Source organism: Falco cherrug, chromosome 4, assembly GCF_023634085.1.
Source record: "Falco cherrug isolate bFalChe1 chromosome 4, bFalChe1.pri, whole genome shotgun sequence".
Classification (NCBI taxonomy): domain Eukaryota; kingdom Metazoa; phylum Chordata; class Aves; order Falconiformes; family Falconidae; genus Falco; species Falco cherrug.
The window spans coordinates 109,899,678-109,922,944 of NC_073700.1; the positions used below are offsets into that span (position 1 = coordinate 109,899,678).

A 23,267-nucleotide genomic window follows, 5' to 3' on the forward strand; every position below is an offset into this window, starting at 1 on the left:
ATTTAGATTAGAGGTTACCTAGATTTCCTTTTTATTTTGTCTACCTTTCAAAGAATGGTGAAATTTTGCTTTTACTTCTGGAGAGTGCAACAGGATATTTATGCAAATTTATTCACCTCAGAGCTATTAAGACTCTTCATTGCTTCAAAATATTCATTAGAGATTGAGGTTATATAGGGGGTTTAGAAAATTTTATGTGAAATCTAATTATTAACAGCAGTCAAACGGAGCTTCCCTCCCCACTTCCTTCCTAAAACCATGCCCAGCTGCAGAAGACCCATCAGGGCATCTGTATACATCTTGAAGAGGAGAAGTGAGGAGAGGAAGTCTTCATTCCTTTAGTATTTAATTTTAAGTCATCGAAGATCAAAGGGCTTGATACAAACAAGAACAAATGGATTTAGTATGAGCTGAAATCTCTCAAGTCTTATTCAGCTGGTTGTCTCCACACTTCATTGGAACTATTTGCATCACGAGCAGCAGAGGTTGTCTTCTGTGATGCTTGGAGAGTTATCTTTGGCTTGCTTTCATAGACTTCAGTGAGACAAAATGTCCACTGAAATCTCACACCTGTGCCAAAACTAACTTTCAGGATGTTCCATTTGAATCAATCCAGCTGGAAAACCACCGCAAAACAGGATCTTAGTGAAACCCTGAAGCCTTTATCTGATAAAAGTTTTCTTAATAGAAATTCTTTTTAAACAAGACACTGAGCTTTAATTTAATGAAATACAGAATATTATTTGTCTAACAAAATACTGGATCCTGTACAAACTAATGGATGCTCAGGTGAAAAGAAATGCTTATGCAAAAAATGGTTCCCACAACATGTAATGCTTAGAAAACTTCATTCAAAGTTATAGTTATTATCCTATCGTTTTAGTTTTGATAATGTAAACACTAATCTTTCTTTCCAGAGGTAAATCTTAGTTAGGTAAAATTAGACATTGCTGGAATATGTTCAAGTACAAAAATGAAGAATTATGACCTTGCTCCATCTTTGGAAAGGTGAAGACTTCAGCATCAAAAATAACAGTTCTGAAGGCTGAGCAGGTAGTCATGATACAGTGCATAGCAAATGATGTAGGGGACTATTCTTGATTTTTTTCAGTTCAGCACCTCTGTGGTCATATAGCTAGGAACACATGCAGAGGGCAGGGAACGACTTGTGTTTCTTGACATGTGTTTTTAAATCTGTTGGGAATTGCTGCCTTCACGCTGAGGTCTCAAAATGATAGGCTTACATAGGAAAGCAACATTCAGAGCAAGACAATACCAACCTGGAAAGTACTCCATAAATGTCAGGTCACCTTCACAAAGAAAAGTACATCAGTTTCGTAACTCAGTGACACCCAAGTCTCCAAACTGTGCAGAAAAAGGCTGCTGTTGCAATTTTTCATCATAGAAACTCACAAAGAAACAAGCACTCAGTGTTCGTAACTTTCACAGTCTCACTGAATACATTTTAGTTCCATTTGTGATCATCAAAGCATCCCATAAATTAAAAAGCTTGTTCAGCTCATGTTTGATGGGTGGAATTCTAAGTGCAAGACCATGTTTCCACATCCTAACAAAGTACAGCCAATGCAGCCCAACTGTGCAAACAATACTTGAATGCTTCAAAGATTTTTTTTCTGTATGAAATGCCTGTAAGAGGACAGGGAAATAGGAAGCTTCCATGGAGATGAATTTTTAACAGAAAGAGGATACACAAAATTTTAATAAGTTGTTACATGAAGTACTAGCTCTTCTTTATACTTCAAAGTTTTTTGTAAACTTATTTTCAAAACAACTGCTGTGATGTCCTGAACGTACGTCTGCCTGTGAAGAAATAATTTTAACTCAAGCAGTGGTAGCAAATCCTAAGAAAACATTAATGATGTTTTGCCAGTGGACAAAGGGTTCAGAATATGTTTTTCCTCTGTTAGAGGCACTGCAGCCTCTCTTCAGGGCAGCGACCACAGTCAAAATACATAAAGAGTTGGCATGTTTAGAGCACTGTCAATTCAATAACATAATTTTCTGAGTTTTTTAAACCCAGAAGTTTTTGCATTTCTTTATATAGTGCTTCTGCAAAGAAAGTCTGTGCTCCTTCTGTTTAACAGCTATACATGCATGCCAGAAATCTCTGCCAACTGCCATTTAATGTAATTAAATAACTAAAAAATATAAATATTCTGATTATTGACTAGCTATTTTGTTTTGGATCTGTCAAAAGAAGACAGACAGCCAACGGGATGAACAGATGAGAACACAGAATAGCCTCAACAAGGCTGCTGCTGCCTGTGTGAAATAGTGCAGGGAGCACGCACTGTAATCTAATTAACTTTCTATTAAAGGACATGTAGAGAACAAGCAGCAGCTGTGCACAAGTCCTGTTTCCTTCTCCTAGAATCAAAGTTTTAAAAGCAAGGCTGCAGAAAAGTGGAACATTTAATGGATTTCCCTGTATGACGGGTATGTCGGATTTCTTCCAGGGAGCAAGGCAGCAGTGATGCTACTCCTGAATGGGAAACTTTTTATTATTCCTACAGCTGCATTACTGTAGGGTCTCTGCAGATTCAGGTAGGCTATTCCTCCTGAACTCCCTGTTTTTGTAGCTTTCCCCACACAGGAGGACAATAAACGTCTGTGTGTTCCCTGTGATGTTGCTCCCCACACATCAAGAACCCCTGATCTATGGGCCTGATTAGGCAAAGCAGTGTGTCTGGTTTTGATGAGGCACAAGCTGTGGAATCCTTAGAAACCAGGCTGAAACAGTACTGAAGTCAGACTTGTTTCAGTGAAGGAGTCTGTTTTGAATTATGCTTCCTATTAGCGGTAGATTTAAAAATTAGGGAACTATGAGTAAATCTGGAACTTAACAAGGCTTAAAATAAGCCTGGGTCACAAATCTTGCTAACTGTGTGATGGGTTGGTCTTCAGTGCAACAACAAGGAGGTCTTGAAGAAAAAAGTAAGTAGAAAAAAAAAAGTGACTAGACTATGGGAGGGTGGGAAACAATAAAGGTAAGTTATTTCTTCTCATTTGATGTTCTGAAACTCGGGGGAAAGCTCACACAAATGGTAAACATATGGAATAAATTACAAGGAAAAGTGATCTCAAAACAGACTACAACAGAGTTCAAATGACACCCTTGACTCATTTCTGGAACAGAAATGGACGGAGCCATAAAGTCAACACTAGAAAGCAGCATTATGACTAACCTGAAAAAGGGCAAGCAAATTAGACTACAAGCCATTTTCCCATTCCTTATGGCAGCTTCCCAAGACTGCACATCTGAAATGTGTAATTTAACATTAGCCCAAAGAGCCCTCCTTGCCAACCACTGAAAAAAATTAATCAAACATATTATTGTACCAGAAAAGTAGTAGGTATTTATACAAATGAAGAGGCAAGATCTATTTATACGTGTATGCACTCAGATGTGTGTGCATGTTTGTTTTGAAATTAGATAACCAACGTAAAAATCATTATGCAACATTATACAGGTCAGTTAGTTAACCGCTTGAGTTTCAGTCAAGCTGGCCATAAAATCAAGTAATAAAGCGGCAATGCTTTGAAAACCCAGATGTATTTGAAATGAGTTGTTCCATGTAATTAGAAGAAATGTGAGAGGTCAGGAGAACAATATAATCTAACACCCCATCTACATTGCAGACTTCAGCTGGCACAGCTACATCAAGCAGAAGTACGAAACTGTTTAATACCTGACTGATACAGCTGTACTGCCAGCTGTGCCACAAGCGGTAATATAACTACATTGGTATAAAGGTGAAATTTTATAAATGTAATTTCTTTTCCTTGCTGTTTTTTTCTACAGTGCTATGATATACAGATGTGCCAATATAACTGCAGCTCTAACACAAACACTTTCTGTAGTAATAACATAGATACAGCCAAAACCACCAAGGTCACAGAAGCACACGCCGAGTTTACTTTGACTATTTGACTAAACATACTCAATCACAGATGTGCTCCAAATACATACAACTAGGGATTTGCGGGAAAAATATACTAAAGTGTCGCGACGGAGGGAAGACACAGTCACTCAATATGAGTGATCAGCAGACTTCGTTTATTGTCCCTTACAGTCACCTTTTATGCCTTCTTATAATTAGCTCATACATATTACAAAAGTTAAGCTCATTATTGGTTAGTTGCCTAAATACCAAGCCTGCCCCTAGTTTCTCTTCTGTAGTTTTCTGTTCCCACCTGCAACATTCTTTTCCCACCAAAATCTTCCTGTTATTGTGTAACAAGGACAGCCAAAGACAGTGTAGTTTGCTTTACTTCAGATAGGCTGAGAACGATGTGCATTTTTGTCCAGCCAGCTGGACTATGTCTATGTGACCCTTTTCAGCTAGCCAGTTATCCACACTAAAGCTGCCCCATAACCGAAACTTCTACTATTCTAGCAGCCCAGCTGTGTTGCTTAGGAACAGCAACTCTCCCTACCTCTGCCCACACAGATGTGCTAACTGATGCCAATACCAACAGGCCTGTTACCACTGCTTCACTTTCCATTTCTTATTCACTGCATGCCTCACGTGTGCATGTGATTTCCTCTCAAGTTCTCCGGCTTGATTTTGCCAGCTGCTGCCTGGGACATCGGCACAGCTGTGGTCAGAGTTTGGGCTGCAGTCTGCTATACCAAACCGTGATGGCAAAACCAAAACCATGGTGAAACCAAAACGATGTTATCATCGTTTGTTATCTCAGGCCTGTTATCTCAAACGCTAACCCTAGTAATGGCAGCAGGCTGAGAGGGTACCGGTAGCACCCGCAGGGCCTGCTGGATGCAGGGACCGCCACTCTCTCCCTTGTCCCCTCGGCAGCGCCGTCCTGCCTGCCAAGAGGCAAACTAAAGTCAGTAGCGTGCTCCGAATGTAGACTGGAAAGGTAATTGAAAGAAATTACGTCCGAAATATTATCACTCGTTATACCCAGCCGTGCCCACTCCCGTGGGAGGAGGCCACGGCCGCCGACCCTCAGCTTGGGAAGGGCTAGACGCTTAGGCGGGACAATCAGTAGACCAATCAGAGAGCAACTTCCTGGAATTCTTATCCAATAGTCAACTTCTCGTGGGCTTCGGGGCGGAAGCGCGCGGATGACTAACGCTGAGCGCCATGTTTGATTCTGGCGAGCGGCACGGTGCCCTCACGCAAAATGGCTGCTGGCAGAGGTCACGTGGGAGGCAGTCCCCCGTGGCGGGGGCGTTGCTAGGGGGCCACCCCCCAGCGCGTGTAAACATTGGGGGGAAACGCATGCGCAGCGGCGGCGGGCGGGGAGGCGCGGAGGGACGAGGAACTCGTCACGAAGCCCCGCCCCGCGGCTCGGCGCCCCGCCCCCGTGGCTCGCGGCCGTGCCGCTGCGGCCGGGGGGGCGGGGCCTTCGCTTCCTCCCTGGCGGGGCCGGGGCCTGGGCCTGGGCCCGGGCCGGGACCAGCTGTCGAGCCCCGCCCGCGGGGTGTCCCCGGCCGCCTGGCTGCCCCCCGCCGCCCTCAGCATGCAGGGCGCGCTCGCCATCCCTGAGGAGGTCTGCAGCCTCCTGGCAGGTAAGGCCGTCCGCCGGCAGGGAGGGCGGGAGGGAGGGCTTCCCGGGGGGCGGGCGGTGAGCAGGGCGGAGGGGCGGCCGAGGGGGGCGGGCCGGCGGGGGGTGTGACGGGCCGGGGTAGCCGGCGCGGCCGGGGCTTGCGGGGGGAGCAGCCCCTCGAGCCGCAGCCTTGGCGGAGCGCGGCCGCTCGCTTCTACTGCGTGTGCTCGGGGGCTCCCTCCCCCCGCCAGCCGCCCTTCCCCGGCGGCGGGGGGTTCCCTTCCCCGCGGCTGCTCGGCGCGCCCGCAATGAGGAAGGAGAGAGGCGCTCGGCCTGGCCGCCGTGTTGCGGGCTGAGCGCTCGCAGCCTCCGCGAGGGCTGAGGTGTTGGTCGCCTCCGCGGCGCTGCGCCGGGGCTGGGGGCTCGTCGGCCCGCGCCTGACCGCCCGGCCGTCGCGGGGGTTCGCCCCCTCGGGCCGCGCCGGTGGCCTGGCTGGTGCCGCCCGCGCCGCTCCGGTGCCGGCAGGGCTGCTCCCCGAACTAACCGCAAAAAAATAATAAAAGAACTTCCCTGCTGAACAGCTGAGGCGAACGGCGTCGGGGCGGGTGCAGGTGGTGGTGGTGGTGGTGGTGGGCGCTGCCATAGCGGCCACACGCGCCCGGCGGACGGTCCCGCTCGCAGGGCGCCGCGGGGCGCAGGAGCGGGGCGGCTTCTTGCCGTGCCAGGTAGCGGCGGTGCTGTTGGTGGAGACTTCAAAACTACCAGTAGTGTGTTCTACGTTCGAAGTTTACATTGCATAGTTAATATTCGTTGTGGTTGTTCTTTAAAATAAACGATGTTTTTTCCAGTTCGGGATTTCTTTTGTCTTTATGGAAAAGCTCATAAAAGGCTTTGCTATCCTGAAACAATTTAAATTTCAGTGGGAGACCCTTTCTTTTGAGAACTTCTGTTTCTGCTTCCTTGTGTAGCGGACTAAGCCGTTAAAATTACACACGCTTTTCAAAATCTCCCCTCGGAAATCCTTGATGACATGGCTGGGCACTGTTAGAATCCAGCATAGCTCATCACCTTTGAAGTCTGTTCTATTTTTAACACTTTGGTTGTAAGAGTTAACGCCTGAAACATACTGCTCCTACGCAGCTTCTCATCTTTGAATCACTTCTGCCAACTGTCTATAGTGTTTTCCTAAGTACCGTTTCTAAGCACATTATTTGCAGATCATACTATTTCTAGTAAAATTGCATGAAAGGCCACCAGAAGAAAGGAAAGTTTCTGGAGATTTTTTTATCATGACGTAGATTCTTAATCGTTAAAAAAAACCCCCAAAATTAACCCTGGAGAGCCTTTCTAAACCTTGGTGTTTTCTGTGGTATAACTGTATTTTGGAGCTTGTGATTGCATGAAGCATGTGTGTGTTTCAGAGCTATTTTCACTGGGTAACGCTGATCTTGAAACTCTTCCACGTTTTAAGTGCTGTTAGGATTTTTTTGGGGAGGAGGGTGTGATGCAGATAGGATTGTTTCAGGCTGTGATTTGTTTTTTTATCATGGTGCCTCATTTACAAAACTTGGCCTTCGCCCTATCTTTATCCAGTCTGCCATGGAAAGAGCAATACAAAAGTTTGTATTTTCCAGTGGAACTGAGAACACCTGTTTTCCCTCAAGGGGGTTGTGTGTATGTTCTTTCAGAGTCACTATGATCAACAGCCTAAGTTATATACAGGTATCTGGTGTTTGTGCAGTGTGTACAGCTTCAGCTTTTCTGGAGGAAAATGAGATATTTCTTTAGTGCTGTCTGTAAAACTGAAGTTAAGAAGAGGATGGAATGATTTACCAGTGATCTTTAAATCGTTGTTTTATTATTATGGTAGCATAAATGCTACATGATACATCTCTACAACTGTAATGGTAATATTTTCAACTTAATTTACATTCACGTGCAATTTTGTTCTGGAACTCAATGCAAAATAAGGTTAACACTTGTTAATTTTATGACAATGTAATTATAGAGCAAGCAGAAATCCAGCAGGCTGGAGATGGGATAGTGAGGAACAACCATTAGTTTGTAACTTTTAATTCTTACTTGCAGAATTATCAAAGGGAGACAAATATAATTATGGTTGTGCAATGTAAAAATCCAATAACCTGCTTCCTTTTTCAAAAAATATGGCATTACGTTTTACAGTTTGTGTATGTTAACCTCTCCTTCCTTTTTTTTTGTTGTGTGGTTGGGTTTTTTTTTTGGTGTGTGCATAAAAGTTAGAAACTAGAGTAATTCAGACTGTATGAGCAGTTCATTCACTGATATGTTTAGGTTCTGGTAATCGTTAATTATACAGTCTCCTTTTTCTTTTTGCTCAAATTATTCATGTAGTGAAGATGTATGGTAATGGAGGAAGGAAGGGAGCTCAGTATTATCTTTACTACTCATTAAGAACCTCTTTCATAATACAAAGACTACAGTGAGTAGATAGTTATTAATTTCTGCATGTTCTTCTTCAAGGGTGCTGCTTAATGTATTATTTTAATGGCTCGCAAGTATTGATTCAGCACCTCTTTGAGATGAGGGAATATTGTTTTCCCATCGGTAAAATTAGTGTAATAAACAAGATGTGATCTGGGGTCGCAAAAAATAATCGATGGTGGAACAGAATTAGAATTCAGATTCACCTGTCTCCATGCTGTGCTGGTTTCTCCAGAAAGTAACGTGAGTTGGATGTCTATATCCAGTGGCTATTACCGGTGCTGGGCACTTCATACCAGGTTCTGTTGTGAACATGCAGTTAATGTCTGGTGACAAGCCCTCTTTTCTAGTCCAATACTCACATAGCAGCAAGGCAGTGACTGATTCAAAATCTCAAATGTTGTGTTCTTCCTCCTCTTCTTGGCCTTCTTGTCTACTGTTTCCAACTTCTGCAGCAAGCGGAGGAGCAATCATATGGATTTCCTTATCCCTGTTTAGCCTTGATTGATTGTTAAGAGTATCGTCCACCTACTATGCTGAGTAAGTAGGGGTCCTACTGGGAAACATACTAAGTGCTCCTGCAGTTAAACACGGTGATAATGGGAATAAACACAACAGGGGATGAGTTAAAGTTGCACAGGAAACTTCTGACTTGTGAGTGCTTTACTTTGAACCTAAACAATATTATATATTTAACGTAAACCCAAATTCTGTCACATGTGCTGGCAAGGTCGTCATAGTTGCATGTCAGTGGCGCTGAAATGTTCCAGGCAGAAGCACAGCTTGAGCTCAGGGCTAACTGCATTAGTTGGAAACAGGAGGAAGCTGTTTCTGTAAAGTTGAAGGGGAAAGGTCAGTGTGGCAATAGGTTTATTGCAGAGGATTGTTGGGATTTCACAATCCCAGCCTCTCTTCCCTGACTTGTTCAAGTGATGAGAGGGAAGCACTGGAGACAGAAACAGGGTCCTCTGGTCATGAGTTGAACTTCTGGTGGGAGGAGAAAGTAATTTTATTGTGCTCTCATCTCCCTTTTTACACCTGTGAGGTGTGTGGTGGTGTATGTAACTTCTTCATTCCCTACCTGTGTCTCTGCACCTTATAGATGATGCTTGAGACTTTGGAATTTAGTGAAGGAAGCCCAGCCCCATTGTGTCTTTTCTTCTTTTGAAAAGGTATCCTCTGTCTTGTTTATATGTTCAGGATATTTTGTGGGTGTTTGGCAAAGTGGGATGTAACTTGGGGTTTTTTTTGTGGGTGGGGTTTTTTTATTATTTTTTTTCCCCCTTGCTGTCAAATTTCTATTGGCTACATAAATTTTTGGAGGCCTGCTCATTTTTATTTTTCCTTTCTCTGTGATATGTGCTCTTAAGTTTTGGCTTGTCCGTAGCTGAGAAGGATTTCAGAGGCTGCTTCTTCCCCAAAGGCGTATTATTTCTCCTGTAACATGAATCAGGCTGGTTGCTTCAGTCATCTTGATTGGAAAAAAAAAAAATCTTGATTTTTTTTCAGTAATGGAGTTAAGAATTCTTTATATTTTTGATTGTGTCATGATCATTAGATATCATTGGTATCTTTTTCCCTTTTTAACTTCGTGCCATCTGTGACTATAGGAAGGGTCCTATCGCTTTTAATTCCATTTTCCTTTCACATTTTGCAGTATTTCCATCGTGAATCTTCTGTATTCATATTTTAAAAGTTATGAAGATTTTTGCTATGAAAATGGAATAAAACTTTCCTAGTTAATATGGAATCATATAAACGTCCAGTCCCAATATCTAATTTCCTTGTTCTACTAAACAACCCCCCAAAACTAAACAGAAACCAATGTTCTTGCCCTAGAGAGTGTTTCCACTCAGATATTATTCAGATTACCTAAGTGCTTAGTGAGATTGTCCAAATGCCTTTTTTCAATGTGATTGCTTTAATTTTGTCTTTAAATTAATATTCTTTACCTACTTGTTTACTTGCATCCTGGAAATAGCATGCAGAAGAGGGCAAGGCAAGGAGGCTACAAGACTGTGGATCCAGTGCATGAGTTTTATTTTGCTTCCCTTTTATTTTTGGGCACTACAGTAGTTATATTTACCCCTGATGCCCAGAAAATGAACTGTCCTTTTTTGACCTCCTTGTCAGCTGTTGCTGGACTTGCTCCTTACGTTCCTGTCATAGGAAAAGCCACCTAGGTACAGCGTAGCTCTTCTTCATTGGCTGGTTCAATTTTAAAATGCTATTGTTATTTAAAACTTTACTCTTTGTTTTAAAGGATCACTTCCATGTTTCCAAGGCTTTAACAAATGCTGATTCTAGCCGAAGAATCCATCTTTACAAGATAAGCCAGGGCAATTATTGTAGACATCTTCTAAGTAGACATGTATTTACAGCTTTGGTAATATATATGTATTTCAATAGTAATGGATTAAGAATAGAAACAGTGAGGTGAAAAAATGCATGGAGGCATTCCTGGTAAGAAATAACTTCCAGTGATTTGAAACACAGTTCAATTGTCTCTGCCATAAATTTGAAAATAAGTGTCATATATGGGTGATAAAAATGGCATAGGCTATTTTTTATATACTCATTATTCACTTAGTTTGTCTTTTTCAATTAACATGGAGTCTATCTTTCTCATCTGACTGGGTTTACATTTCTTTCATAATCATATGTCAACAAACCACAATAGATGCAGCATAATGTGGCATACAGTGTAAATCTTTAGGTTAATCCTTAACGTTTTTTATTATAGTTCATTTGAAATCACTTTAACTTGATCATGATTTGTACTGGTGTGGTTTTTTCATGATATGCTTAATATGTTACAGCTTCATCTTTTCTCACCTCTTTTATGTAGAGAGAGGTTGCTCAACTACTCAGCCAATGAGATTAGATATATATGCTCCTTGATTATAATTTTTCTTCTTTAACTTAAAAGAGATGTCTTACCTATTTACTTCATTTGAGAAGTCTTAGTGGTTTGGATGTACTTCTGCTTTCTAAATCACTGATGAAACTGTTGAGTGTCAATGTCTTTCGTGACGCTTACTTTGTATGTGGCAACGTGACGAGATAGCCTTGCTTCTGGGGATTTAAGGTCCAGCAGTTTCTAAAGGCAGGACTTTGTGTTAAAAGGAATGATCATCTACTTGTTAGGCTGGATCGGTGCGGTATTTTTAGACACATTGGAGTGTCAGTCACTTTTATTTTACATCATGTGTTCTGTTTTTGTATAAGCATGTATACATATATATTTTTAAGAGACAATTTAGCAAACTTGAGAGAGAATTTTAAATATAGTTGGGAAGGATAGGGAGTGCAGAAACAAAATCCTCAAATATTTCTTGATTCAGGGGGACAGGCAGTCACAGATACTGCTTGATAATTTGTCTTCAGACCCATTCCTTATTAATGAATTGCACAAAAACTTTGAAACCAAATTAATTAATGGCTTTCTAATGCTAGCTCCTGTAATGCTGGAAGATACATGATAATCTGTTTAATGTGGGTCACATTTGGACAGTGTGTGTGCAGAAATGTGCCTAGCTTGCAGCTGCCTTCCCAAATTCTCTGGCCTGCCTTCCCAAATTCTCTGGCTTGTAGCTGGCTTCTGGCTCTCTCAGTCCTTGAGGCGGAGGAGAGAGATGGGAGAAGGCTGGTGGCTGGAGGAATTGTTCTGCTGATCTGCCATTCCCTTCTTGTGTGACTGGCAGCGCATCCACCAGGTGACCCCATGCCAGTGTCCCTTGTCATATGACTGATGCGTGTCTAACCTCAAAACAGGGGCCTGCGTTCTCCTCAGGTCACAGGCGGGGAGCTGCGTGCACGCCCTGCCATGTGAGTGGGAACACACCTGTCTCATCACCAGTTTATGATGGTTCTCTGTCATTTGAATGGTATGAACTCATCAGGTGACGAAGAAGTGACTAATTTTTTGATAACGTGATGGACAGCAGTTTGGTTATCTACTGGAGGAGTGGAGAAATGAAGACCCAGGGCACACTCTGAGTGCCCCTATGACAGTCTGTTTGGCCCACCCTGACAGAAGAATGTGGTAGTTCGGTCCTAAATATATTTATTAAGTGTGACTTATGATCACAGTATTAAACCTTGTAAATAACAAAAGTGCTACGATTTGTTATGATTAGCACTTGTTAACACAGCACTTGCTTTGGGCTACAAATTTACAATGTTCTTGGAAAAGTCCATCTGCATAGTTTCAGCCTTCATTAAAGAAAATAGCTCCAAAGACTTAAAACAATAAAAAACTTGCAGTTGTCTGTTTATAATCATTGAGGTAAGGAGATCCACAAAATGTTTTAACGATGAAATGCAAAATAAATCTTAAGCTTTTTTCCTTGTAAAAGGAGTGTGGATGAAAATGAAAATAAATGGCCTTTTAGCTTTTGACTGTTCTATGAGCTGGCAATTAAGCTTGGAACTGTATGAGCCCGTTGAAGTGGACAGAACTGGACTGGTGTGACTGCCCTTTTCTGACAGTTTGTAACCTGTATTGACAGAGCTATTTGTGAGTGACTTGTATCAATCGGATCATCCAGTTCGACAGCTATTGTTCATTTCTGGAGGCAAATAATTTCTCTGGGGTATGGTTCAGACAAAGTTAAAATCACGAGCATTAAGAAATAGAGCATCAAATATGGATATTGAAGCTATCGGGCAGTCTAAACACACAAGCTGAAAAAAAGTGAAGAGGTGGGTTTCCAAAATTTATTGCTCTTTGAAATTGTAGTGTTTTCCATGGAAACAGCTGAGTCTCTGCAGTGTGTGATACTAAACAGCTGCTCAGTTTGTTAGGAACAAACAATTTAAGGAAATAGATCGTTTGTTTTGTTTGTTGTGTGGTAACTGAATTAGTAAAAGTGCTTTTAAATCAGAAGTCTGCTCAAGGAGGGTTTCTTTTTGAAGTTTATATTTTATTCCTTTTTAAATTCCTCAATGAATCAACTGCTACTGAAGTGTGAAACAAACGTGTTCTACACTCAAGTGCTTGTGACTAGTAGTTTATACTTTTCTGTGTAGCATTAAACTAGCAGAGGAGGGGTCAGGTTTTGGATCATGCTGGAGAATGGAGAGCAAGTAAGTGACTAGAATAGTGGTGAGAAATGGGTAAACTATGGTGCTTCTGTTTGAAGCTCACTGGATGAGACTTGCATCTGTCATACTGAAGTCCTGAGTTCTGTTCTCATTCCAGGGTAAATCGCTTTGTGGAATGTCAAGAGAAATTGTGTGAACATTATGTTAAGCCAGTGATAATGCTTTCTATATCAGCAGGGACTGCTCCTTCCCTGCTCTTCCACATTGTGGAAGTACAGGTAGTGAAGAGATGATTGTAACTTAGGTAACTTTCTTGCTTCTTGTCTGGAGGAGCTTAGGACATGATGCTCATCTCATGTGCACGTGGCCCATCCTGGATGGATCTACAACACTAGATCAGAACATGGCTTGAACAAGATATGTAAGATTCTCTGTAACTGTGAGTAGATGAGAAAAATCTATGATACAGGAAAGCGTAATTTTCAAGTAAACCGCTTCTTTAGTGTTCTGTGATGAGTACAGTGCAGTCTGATTTTGGATACCTAGGCTCGGAGAACTTGTTTCATGATCTCACGGGAGAGGGGGCCTATCCTAGGCATGTCTTCTCTGCAGCTGTTAGAAACAACAAACTTAGCGGGATCTTCTGTGTGCTTCCTCTGTTTCTGTCTCTCTCTTTCGCCTCTCTCCTCCAACTCATTATCTACTTATACTGAGAATAAATGGAGCATCTACTGCTGCCCTGTCCCTCCATGGTTGAAAATTCTGCATTACTTCTGCTTTTGAAGTCCAAGGTTTTCCAGAAAAGAATACATTCTGTCAGCAACATAGTTCATTCTTGCTTATAATAATTGACTTGGTTTCTCTTCCCCATATACTCCTTAATAGTCTTATCTCAATATTTGTATTTGAAAGAATCTTTGACAGTCAGTCAAAACCCAAGATAGCAGACCTCTCAGAAAAGCTCAAAACCCAGCTGAGAAGCCCACTGAATTTAAATGAAGACTTCTGAAGCGAAGTTCTGTGATTAATTAATGTCCAAAGATTACTGTGCAAGCATTGCTCCTTGTTTATAAATGTCACTAATTCCTCTAAGCTTTTGCATACTGCTGCTTGGGTGGAACTTTGAAGTTGCTATCTTATACTTTTATGTATCCATTCCAAAAATGAAGGAACAGATGTTTAACCAGTATTAACAAATATAACTGTCCCAGAGTGAAAGGTTGGTCTGTACTGGAAAATCCTGCTGGGTTTCATTGAGAGAAAACTGTTGGCAGTTTAGGTTTTTGCCCTCAGTGGTGAAATTATTGGTGGTTTTGACCTAGGTTTTGTGGTTGGCCAATGCCTTTGGATTGCATGGGTCCTCATTTACCTGCTTGATTGACAATTCCAATCATTGGAATTTATGAAGATGTATACATTTTCTATGGGTTAGGACAAAATGTTTCTAGGGATGCTTGGTGGACGGCATAGAGGCTGTTAGGGGTGTGTCTGGAGGATTCATTAATACGTGTTAATTGCCTTTCCTGCTGTCCTTTTAAAGAAGGAATGCCACAGAACTGAGTCTGGTTCCCGCCTCTTCAGGACTGCTTTGGAAAATGTAGTGGGGAAGCTTCTCTGTTTTATGGGGAGGGGAACAATATAATTCTTCAGAACTCTAAGATACTTTTTAAAAATAAGATTGTTACCACGCTTTGTGAAGACAGCAATCTAAACAATCTGGTAAATTATTTGTAAAGAACATCATCTTTGTAATAGCTATGGTAGTGTTCAGAACTTTTGACTTGTTTTCTTGCAGCCTGTACTATTAAATGGGATATGTTTCTGCTGAACTTCTGTTTTATAAAGAAGAAAAGCAATTAAATTTTTCAGTTAGGAAATCTGCAGTGAATATTCATTTAACATTGCTTTAAAATGTAACATTTTGCATGCAAACATTTGAGTACTTAGTTGGCTATTTTGTATTTCTGTATGGAAACAGAATGTCTTATCTGATTGGAAAAGTTACAGGATTAAAATAGTACTATCTATGTGTATTTGCATCTACCAGATTGAGCCAAAGTATGTCTGTGTATATGTGTGTGTGTGTGTATGGGTGGTGGGCATGCACTGTGAGGGTGTTACGTATGCTTTCCCTTATTCAATGAACACTTATTATCCGTACAGCTGAGAAATTCAAGTTAACAAGCAGGATTTTCTGGTCACATATTCACTTTGCAGTTTTCAGGTTAACTGTATGTTGATTGGTAACTATAGGAAACTTTTACAGTGAGTTTTCACAATTGTTTTTGTTACTCAAGAGAACATACTACTGGAGGAGTTTACACTCCCCCAGATTCTCAGTCACTGCATTGGTTTTATCCTGTGGAATGGGCATTTACTATATTACAAAGAACCATGGTAAGTGTTGTGGAATGCTTTGGTTCTACCTGGCTGTATAAGTGTATCAACTGTATAAGGAAGTACAGTACAGGTTAGAGTCTTAGTTTGTGATTCTACAAGTGCAGGTAAGCTTAACTTCAAGTACATGCATAAGCTTGACTCCTTCAATATGGTTATTGTGCCTACCTAATTGTTTGCAGGGTTAAGGCTTTGGATATGAACCTTTAGTCAAGTAGGGAGCTCCGAGGTAATGTGAGAACATTTGACAATGCTGTAACCGGTAAATGACCTATATTAGTAGCTGGGTAGGCGTTACTGCCAAAATAATGAATTACTCAACCATTTTTGTAACCTGAACTTCTGAAATAACATGGCAGTAATACATGTGTAAAGGCTATTTCCATGTTTTAGCTTTATCCCTTACTTTATGTGATGAAAAGTAATTGTTTTATAGTACTGCAATTTATTAGGACTTGCGTAGCATAATTAAGTGAGCCAGAATCAAATGTCACCATTGGATTTGCTGTGGTAAGCATAAGTAGATTGGAGAACAGAATCTGAAATGTACGTTAACTATGCTGTGTGTAGGCCTGAAAATAATTTTCTTGGTTCTTTCACAGTAGTATCAGGTCAAACTCATTGCGGCATTATTTACCTTTTTTTTGAGGTGGTTTTTTTTTTTTTTTCTTTATTTAGATGTTGACACATTTATTTCACAAACGCTAAAAGGAGAAAATCTATCCAAGACAGCAAAAGAAAAAAGGGAAGTGCTTCTTGAGAAGATAAAAGATGTTAAGGCAAGGTAAGTGAGCTTCATGGCTTTAGTATGTTAGAAAGCCAGTTAATGATAACTTAAGTTTTTACAGTCTTTTAATAACCATTAACAATGAAAAATCTGTCTAGATCCTGATTTTGTCAGATAATCTGCATAGGTTCAAATCTTTGTGTCTTTCTTGAAACTGCTGTAATTTAGTGAGAAATGGGAACAGAAGGATTTGTGCCATTTGAATTGCTGTAATAATCTGAACACTGATTGCAAGCTGGTTGGGTAGAGCTTGCCTTCACACCTCTGCTTTGGTAAGATTCCTTCAAGTATGAGAAATAGAATGCATTGAGAATCTGAATGAGCTGTCTGTGGCCATACTCAGCTGGTGTAAACCAGCATAATTCAATGCTGACTTTGCTTTACTGTATTTTCTGTCCTTTAGCTCTGTAATAGAAAATAGAAACTTAACTGGAAACTATTTATAGATCATAAGCTTGTTTCAGCAGTGTTAAAATAGTGAAGTACTATGACAGCCCAAGAAGAGGGGCTCTGTGTGTGTGTCTGGTTTCTTGCAGGGGTTTTTTTTTGTTGGGTTTTTGGTTTTTTTTGGTGTTTTTTTTTTTTTCCTACTATCAGGTATGATTTGAGAGTCTGTTGTGTTTTAATTTCAGTCAAACACTTCAGCTAAAGAGATTTGGCTGTAGTTTTATTTGCGCTACAAAATTTTCTTGGCAAATTATCTTTTTTTACAACTCTAATCAACTAGGGTATAATCTAGTACTTGCTGTTCTTTTCCGGTTGTTTTTTCCAGAGTGTTTTTCTACTGATCACTCCTGTGTGATATCTCTTAACCTTTCCTTTGATGACATGCTCCTGCTTCTGTGGCAACTTGTTTACAATTTCAAAGACAGCACAATCATCTGGTGAGGGCATCATTCTTTGTATCACACTAACTGTGGGAAGACACGAGATGTGTCCCAACTTGTAATTAAAGATTTGTGTGCCTTGGATTCTGGCTGTGAATGCTTAGGAAACACCTTTTTTTTTTTTTTAAAAAAAAAAGAGGAACCAGGATTTTCTTTCTCTTTTTTTGTGCTTTCCCTTCTGAGTATTTTTTCTTTGGTTTTATGACTCAACTATAGGTTTTTTTGGATGACGAAATATCAAAGGAGGGAACCTGCAGTTATGAGCACAGTTGACACTGAATCTTTTGCTATCCACTTAATGACTCCCTGATTTTACATCTTATTTTAATTTGTAATTCCTTCCTCATCTCCTGTAATGTTATTCACTGTTAAGAGTGTTTTGCTTTTCATGCAGGCTACAAAATATATGCACGTTGTAGTAACTTTTGATTTTTATTTCCTACATACTGGGCTGCACCTAACTATTACTGCTGTTTGCTGTGGAGGATTTCTTAGATCTGGCCTTTTATCTTTGTTTGCATTTCTCAGTTTCTTATCCCTACACCCTTCCTTTCTCTCCTGCCTGTTACTTGTAAGCATCTCCTTACTGACTAACCTGACACGTGCACTACTGCTTAGTGTCCATAAAGATGGTCTTGGCAGCTGCATTTTATCTTCCAGTTATTTCTGATGAAGTCCTTTCACATAAACTGTAGTCCATGCATGTTTTCTGAGATGCCATTTTACATAACTCTGTCCTGATTGTTTATATATCACACTGTGTGTCAAGATTTATCTCTGAAGAAAAAGTATTTTTTTCCTCCCAGGATGATATTTTTAACGTATTGACTTAGTGAGATCTTCTTATTTGAAAATGATGTTTTTTATTTAGACATGCAGTAACTTCTTAACTTCTGGTTAATTAGTAATACTTTTTCATTTGGATTTCATAAATTACTGCAACTACTCCCACTATTTGTGGGTTTTTGCCTGTTGACCTACTGTGTTATTTGAGTGGCTTTTACATGTGCAGAATTTTTTTTGAAATATGTTAATGTTTAGAAGGCTTTCTGGAATTAAAGATGCTTGTACCTTAAGACAAAGGTTTAAGGTATAAAGATGTTTATACCTTAAGATACCTGAGTAGTAATGTCTATTCCTAGAAGAGGCTACTCTATCCGAGTTTGTTTTTGTTCAAGTCTTTTTTTTGAAGCGACTGCGGGTTCTCTCAGCTGGAAAGACAGAAGAAAACCGAGTAAATATTTCACCCCCCCAAAAAAAGACTTAAAAATTATTAAGGAATACTCGCAGTGCTGTTTCAACTAGAAAGCTCATTGGAAACTCGCCGTTGTCCTAGGCTGTGTTCTAGTACCGCGGATTCGCAGGCGTGCATTGCTTGATGTTGTTTCTTCTTCCTCCTGCAGCTACCCTCAGGAATTCCGGGATACAGGTAAGTGCCGTGATTTTCCTTCCCCCCGCGGGCGGCCCTGCGGGCGGGGGCGGGGCCGGCCGGGCTGTGCGCGGTGCCGCTGCAGGCCGAGGGGGATGGCGCCCCCTGCTGGGGGCAGCCGGGAAAGGCTTCCCCGTGTGCTCGCGTCGGAGCACCGCGCAAAGCCCTTCTCCTTCGTTCAGCGCATCCGAGAAGGCTTACTGATGAAAAGATTACTTTAGAAACAGTTCAGAATTGCGTATGAATAGAGCTTGTTATGTCTGGCTTCATTAGCAACAGCGTAGCGTTGAGAAAGACCGTGTGATGCGGGTTTGTTGTTTGTTTGTCTGTTTTTAAATAAAATGTATACAAAGCAGCCTGCTTGGGAGATAAAATTTTAATAGGGATAACTTATTTCAGCTTTTTTTTCTTAACATTGCAAAAGTCTTCAATTCCATATTGATGTTTCTTTAACCTTTTAATAGGATCATCTAGTGGCAATATGGTATTGGGTTTCGATCCACACTGAATGAATGTTTTCATAGTGCAGCAGCAGCTCAGACCTTTAGTTGGAGAGGAGATGATTTAGTGTATGAGTAATGGAAACTGAAGTGTGGGTTATCTATTGTCTTCTAGTGGAGTTAAAACAAAGCAGCAGAGTTCAGTTTAGAGAAGACTGAGGAGTTTGCTACAGTGGCCTGTTCTGTAACTAAACCTGGAAGGGCTCTTATTTCCATGATGCTAATTCTTGAGGTCATGACCTATAGCCTGTGGATGCTGGTATGAGGGTCACAGTGCGAGGTCAACAAAGCCTGTGCAAAGCTTCACTTCTTGCAGTGGTCGAAGAACTGTCTGTTTGTGGACAAGGAGGTTCGAATGTGTAGGCTACAGTGTGCCTCCTGATAAAGTGAAAATATCTAAGTTGTATTAGGTAAGTAATGTTATAACGAGGCACAACAAGTTCATACATTTCTTATCCCTGTTTAAATCATGTTATATAGCCGTAACAGTAAAATTGAAAGAGGAAAAATGCAGCTTGAAACTTCCCAAAGATTGGCAAGATTTTGTAATCTTGAGCTATGTGATTATTTAAAAATTGTGTTAAAATAATTTGCTGGGGCTTTTTATATTGTACCTCAGCACTCTTACCAAGTTAAAATGTAGTTTCCCTCAGCCTCACTGTCCACCAGAACTAACTGTGGAAAAGTCAAATGTTATTTTTAAGTGACTAACATGAAATTAGGTGGGATGGTTGTTCCATTGCAAATGCGTCTGACTTTCTGGAGAGCATGTTTTTGACGATTTAGTAGCTCTCTCAGGCTATGACTCTAATAAACGTGAGCTGTCTACAAAGGTCAGAGTTTGTATTTACCGGTTTGCTTTTTTTGAAGGTCAAGAATATTGTAGTCTATTTACTTTCTTCATTGGCAGTTTGTTTCAGAATTTATTTTCTGATCCAACAAATTATTAGTAAAGATGAGATTTCATTATCTCCAGCAAAATGGATGATTTAACTGGTACAGTCTGGAATTGTTACTGTATAACTTGCTCCGATTTCTGTGAAAATTGTATTGGATGTTATTCTTTTTATCAGAGTGCATTTGATTCTTAAGAAGGAGGATATATTGCTTTTCTTAATTCTCATGATGTGTCTCTTGATTCAGACTGTATAGCTGTGTACAGGTGGTGAAGCTTGTGAATGCTGACTTTAGCTTTCTTTTAGTATTTGTCAATAAAATGAGAGCTCTAAGGTTATACCATTGTTTTCTATAAGTGAGGATAAACTTCTCCAAATTAATGTGCATTTACGTGCATGAATATGAAAAATTCATGAGAAATGGGAGCCTGCACTCACTGCAAAATATTTGGGGGCATGTAGTTCAGTGGTATGGGTTGTTGGTATAATTTCCAGAGTTCAAGAAGTGTGTGCTAAACTTCATTTGGTTGTTTCATTCTTACTTTAGGCCTGTACAAATTAGGCATGACTTGTGTAGGTGTAGAACAAAGGACCCACATGGAGGTAAGCACATTCTTGGCCAGCTACTAGTGTAACAAAGCAGCAGCAGCAACTGAATGAGGTCAGCATTTGTGCCCATTCATAGCTCTGTGCACACCTAGACACTTAAATGGAAAATTTGAGAAAAGATTAAAAACTGATGTGGCAGTGATGATAAGACATTTTCCTGTTCCTCCCCACTCCAGAGAAAGAAGAAATATCCTGAAATATAAGGTGAAAGAGGAGAATATCTTTCAGGAAAAAGGAGGGGTGAAAGCAGAAACATGGAAACCGCAATGAAATAAACTGAAAGAATAAAAACTACTGTGCACATCTAAACTTTCATATTTGCTGTTCTTTGTTTTGTGGTTGCAGTTACTTCGCTTCTTAAATGCAAATAAAATAATCTTTGCTGTAGCTGAAAGTAAAGGTGAAGAGTGATTCATACTATGTGCCATATTATCGTGGCGTAGTAATTATCATACTACATTCATTATCATACTATATCAGCTGTTTTCAAGACTCTTGTGAGTTGTGACCTGTTATCTTTCCAGAGGCATCCAGGAGAATCTTTTGGAGGCAGAAAGAAGTGGACTAACACTTTCCAAATTCATGTATTTCCTGTATAACATAATGAAACTTGACTCTGGTATCCCAAACAGCAGCTCCTTCGGCTTGTGAGTTGTTCCACAAGTGTGCTTTGTGGGCATCAGCTTGTCACTCCATTCCCTTTCACCATCGCATGTTCTTGACGTTCCACTGGCTTTACATAGAGTGACTAGTCAGTTTGGCCACGGTATTGTATGTGACTTCTTGTTGTATGGACTTTGGCTACTAGCATACAGAATCTTACCTTAAGTCAAGGAGTTTTAAAAGATGAATAAAAAAAAAAAATATTGAAGAAAAAAAAAAATTGAAGAGCATGTGCACCAGTAGAACCAGGCTCCTTAAAACCAAAGTCATCCGTGTGTATATCCCTAACTTTCAGAAAGTGCATGTACGCTTCTTTGCAATCAGATTGGTGAACTCGAGGACTTTCTTGCATCCTCTTAAAAATAAACCTTCTTATGTTATCTGTTAGGTCAGTAAATATGCTGGCAAAAGCATCTTTTGTGTCCACACACAGAAAAAATGAAGCTTTTTAGGGGAAGTGGGTACATGTGAAGATTAAAGACATGGAAGTAATTGTAGAGGAGAATATTTAATTCTCATGTGTGATGTGATATCTGATTTTACACTCACTTTTACAGTTAAGTATAATGTTGATTCACAAAGTGCATGTTGTTCTTATGACCAAAAATGTGCAATTATTTCAATATCCAAACCACAACTCTTGACAGATTTTATTTTTGTTCAATAACTTTAATAAATACTTACTATATTTAATTTATTCTTAAATTAAGGAACTCAGTAGAAATGTCTTTTTCTCTTGGACACTACTGTGATTTTTTTTTTTCTTCTCATTTGAAATATTTGATTCTTCATCTAGACAGTTTAAGCAAATCCAAAAAGCCATAGTCACACTCAAAGCAAACAGTTCTAGATCTTAGAATTGGGAAGAAACTGGAAAACGAGGACAATTTTCATACAAATTGGATTCATTTTTTTTATAAGACTAATATTCCACTAAGGATATAAAAGTCTGGACTTTGTCAAAGATTCTGAGTTAATACAGTTTTTGGCATTTTGAGATTAATTGAATCAATACCTTGGCTGCCAAAATGTTTAGTTAAAAGAACTTTGTTTTCAGTTTATGCTAAAAATAGTGCTAAAGTTGGCAGAAGCACCGTAAGCCCTAGAAACTGTATTTGTGTTTGAAGCTCACTTTCCATCTGTTCTTTGCTTTTATTTTAGTAAAATTATATATATTTAATCACTTTTCACAAAAGATCCTGGCTCATTGTTGAAAGTGAGACACCAAAAATACTAGCCAAATCAAGTCATAATATGGGAATTTGCAAAACAAGTTCCTCATAAAGCACTTAGTGCACCTTATACCTGATCTGCAGCACACAATTTTGGCACTGTATGGGCAGAAAAGTATGATGTCACATTTGCGAACTACCACGTTTCAGTCTGATTAAAAACTGATATAGGTCCACTTTCATTTTCATTTCGCTGTAGTATAATAAAAGATAAACCTGTGTCTCTAGAGCATCAGTGTTCTTCTCTATCTGATTATTGGGAGCACCAGTAGGAAACTTTTAAATGACTCGGATGGCTCTTTGGCTCTTGGCAGAGCAGTGACTGTTTGGAGCCTGAGACATCTGCTTCCTGGAAGTAGTCAAGCTGATAGAGTAGCACTATATGCAAAGGCTTTGTATTTTCAGTTGGGTTTTTTTTCCCTGTTTTGTGATCACCTGGAGGTGATACTTCCTTTTCTATCTCTACACGCTGTTTTTCAGGAAATGGCAGCAGGTAGGAGTCTTTTTGGACTTGAGAAAGGCAGGCAGCAGCTTCTGATCATCGTAGCAGTATGTGGATGAGTTCTATGTTTTAACATACTTGAGCTTTCAGTCAGCAGCATAAATACATCATTAGTGTTTAACTATAAATGGGAAAGATATGGCTTAGTAGTTATGCAGTCCTTTGAGGATCACCGTGATGTGTTTCTGTAGAGACCATCAGACGCCTGAAAAGTGTGCCAAATACTGCTCTGTCCTGGAAGTCTGGAGGGTTTCATTGTAGGCAGGTCACTGTTTTGTCCCTTTCAGCTACAGGCAGCTGTTAGTTGTGAAATGTCTGTGC

General features: G+C 40.3%; 1 protein-coding gene across 1 annotated transcript in view; it reads left to right on the forward strand.

The window, feature by feature from the left end:
- Window positions 1-5,369: 5,369 nt before the first annotated feature.
- SKAP2 (src kinase associated phosphoprotein 2) overlaps window positions 5,370-23,267 on the forward strand; it is a 116,712-nt gene continuing 98,814 nt past the window's right edge. Inside the window, exons 1-3 of the mRNA XM_055707412.1 lie at window positions 5,370-5,557; window positions 16,120-16,225; window positions 18,519-18,544. Of these exons, the coding sequence (XP_055563387.1) occupies window positions 5,509-5,557; window positions 16,120-16,225; window positions 18,519-18,544 (181 nt within the window). The 5' untranslated portion in view covers window positions 5,370-5,508. The remainder of the gene's footprint in view (window positions 5,558-16,119; window positions 16,226-18,518; window positions 18,545-23,267) is intronic.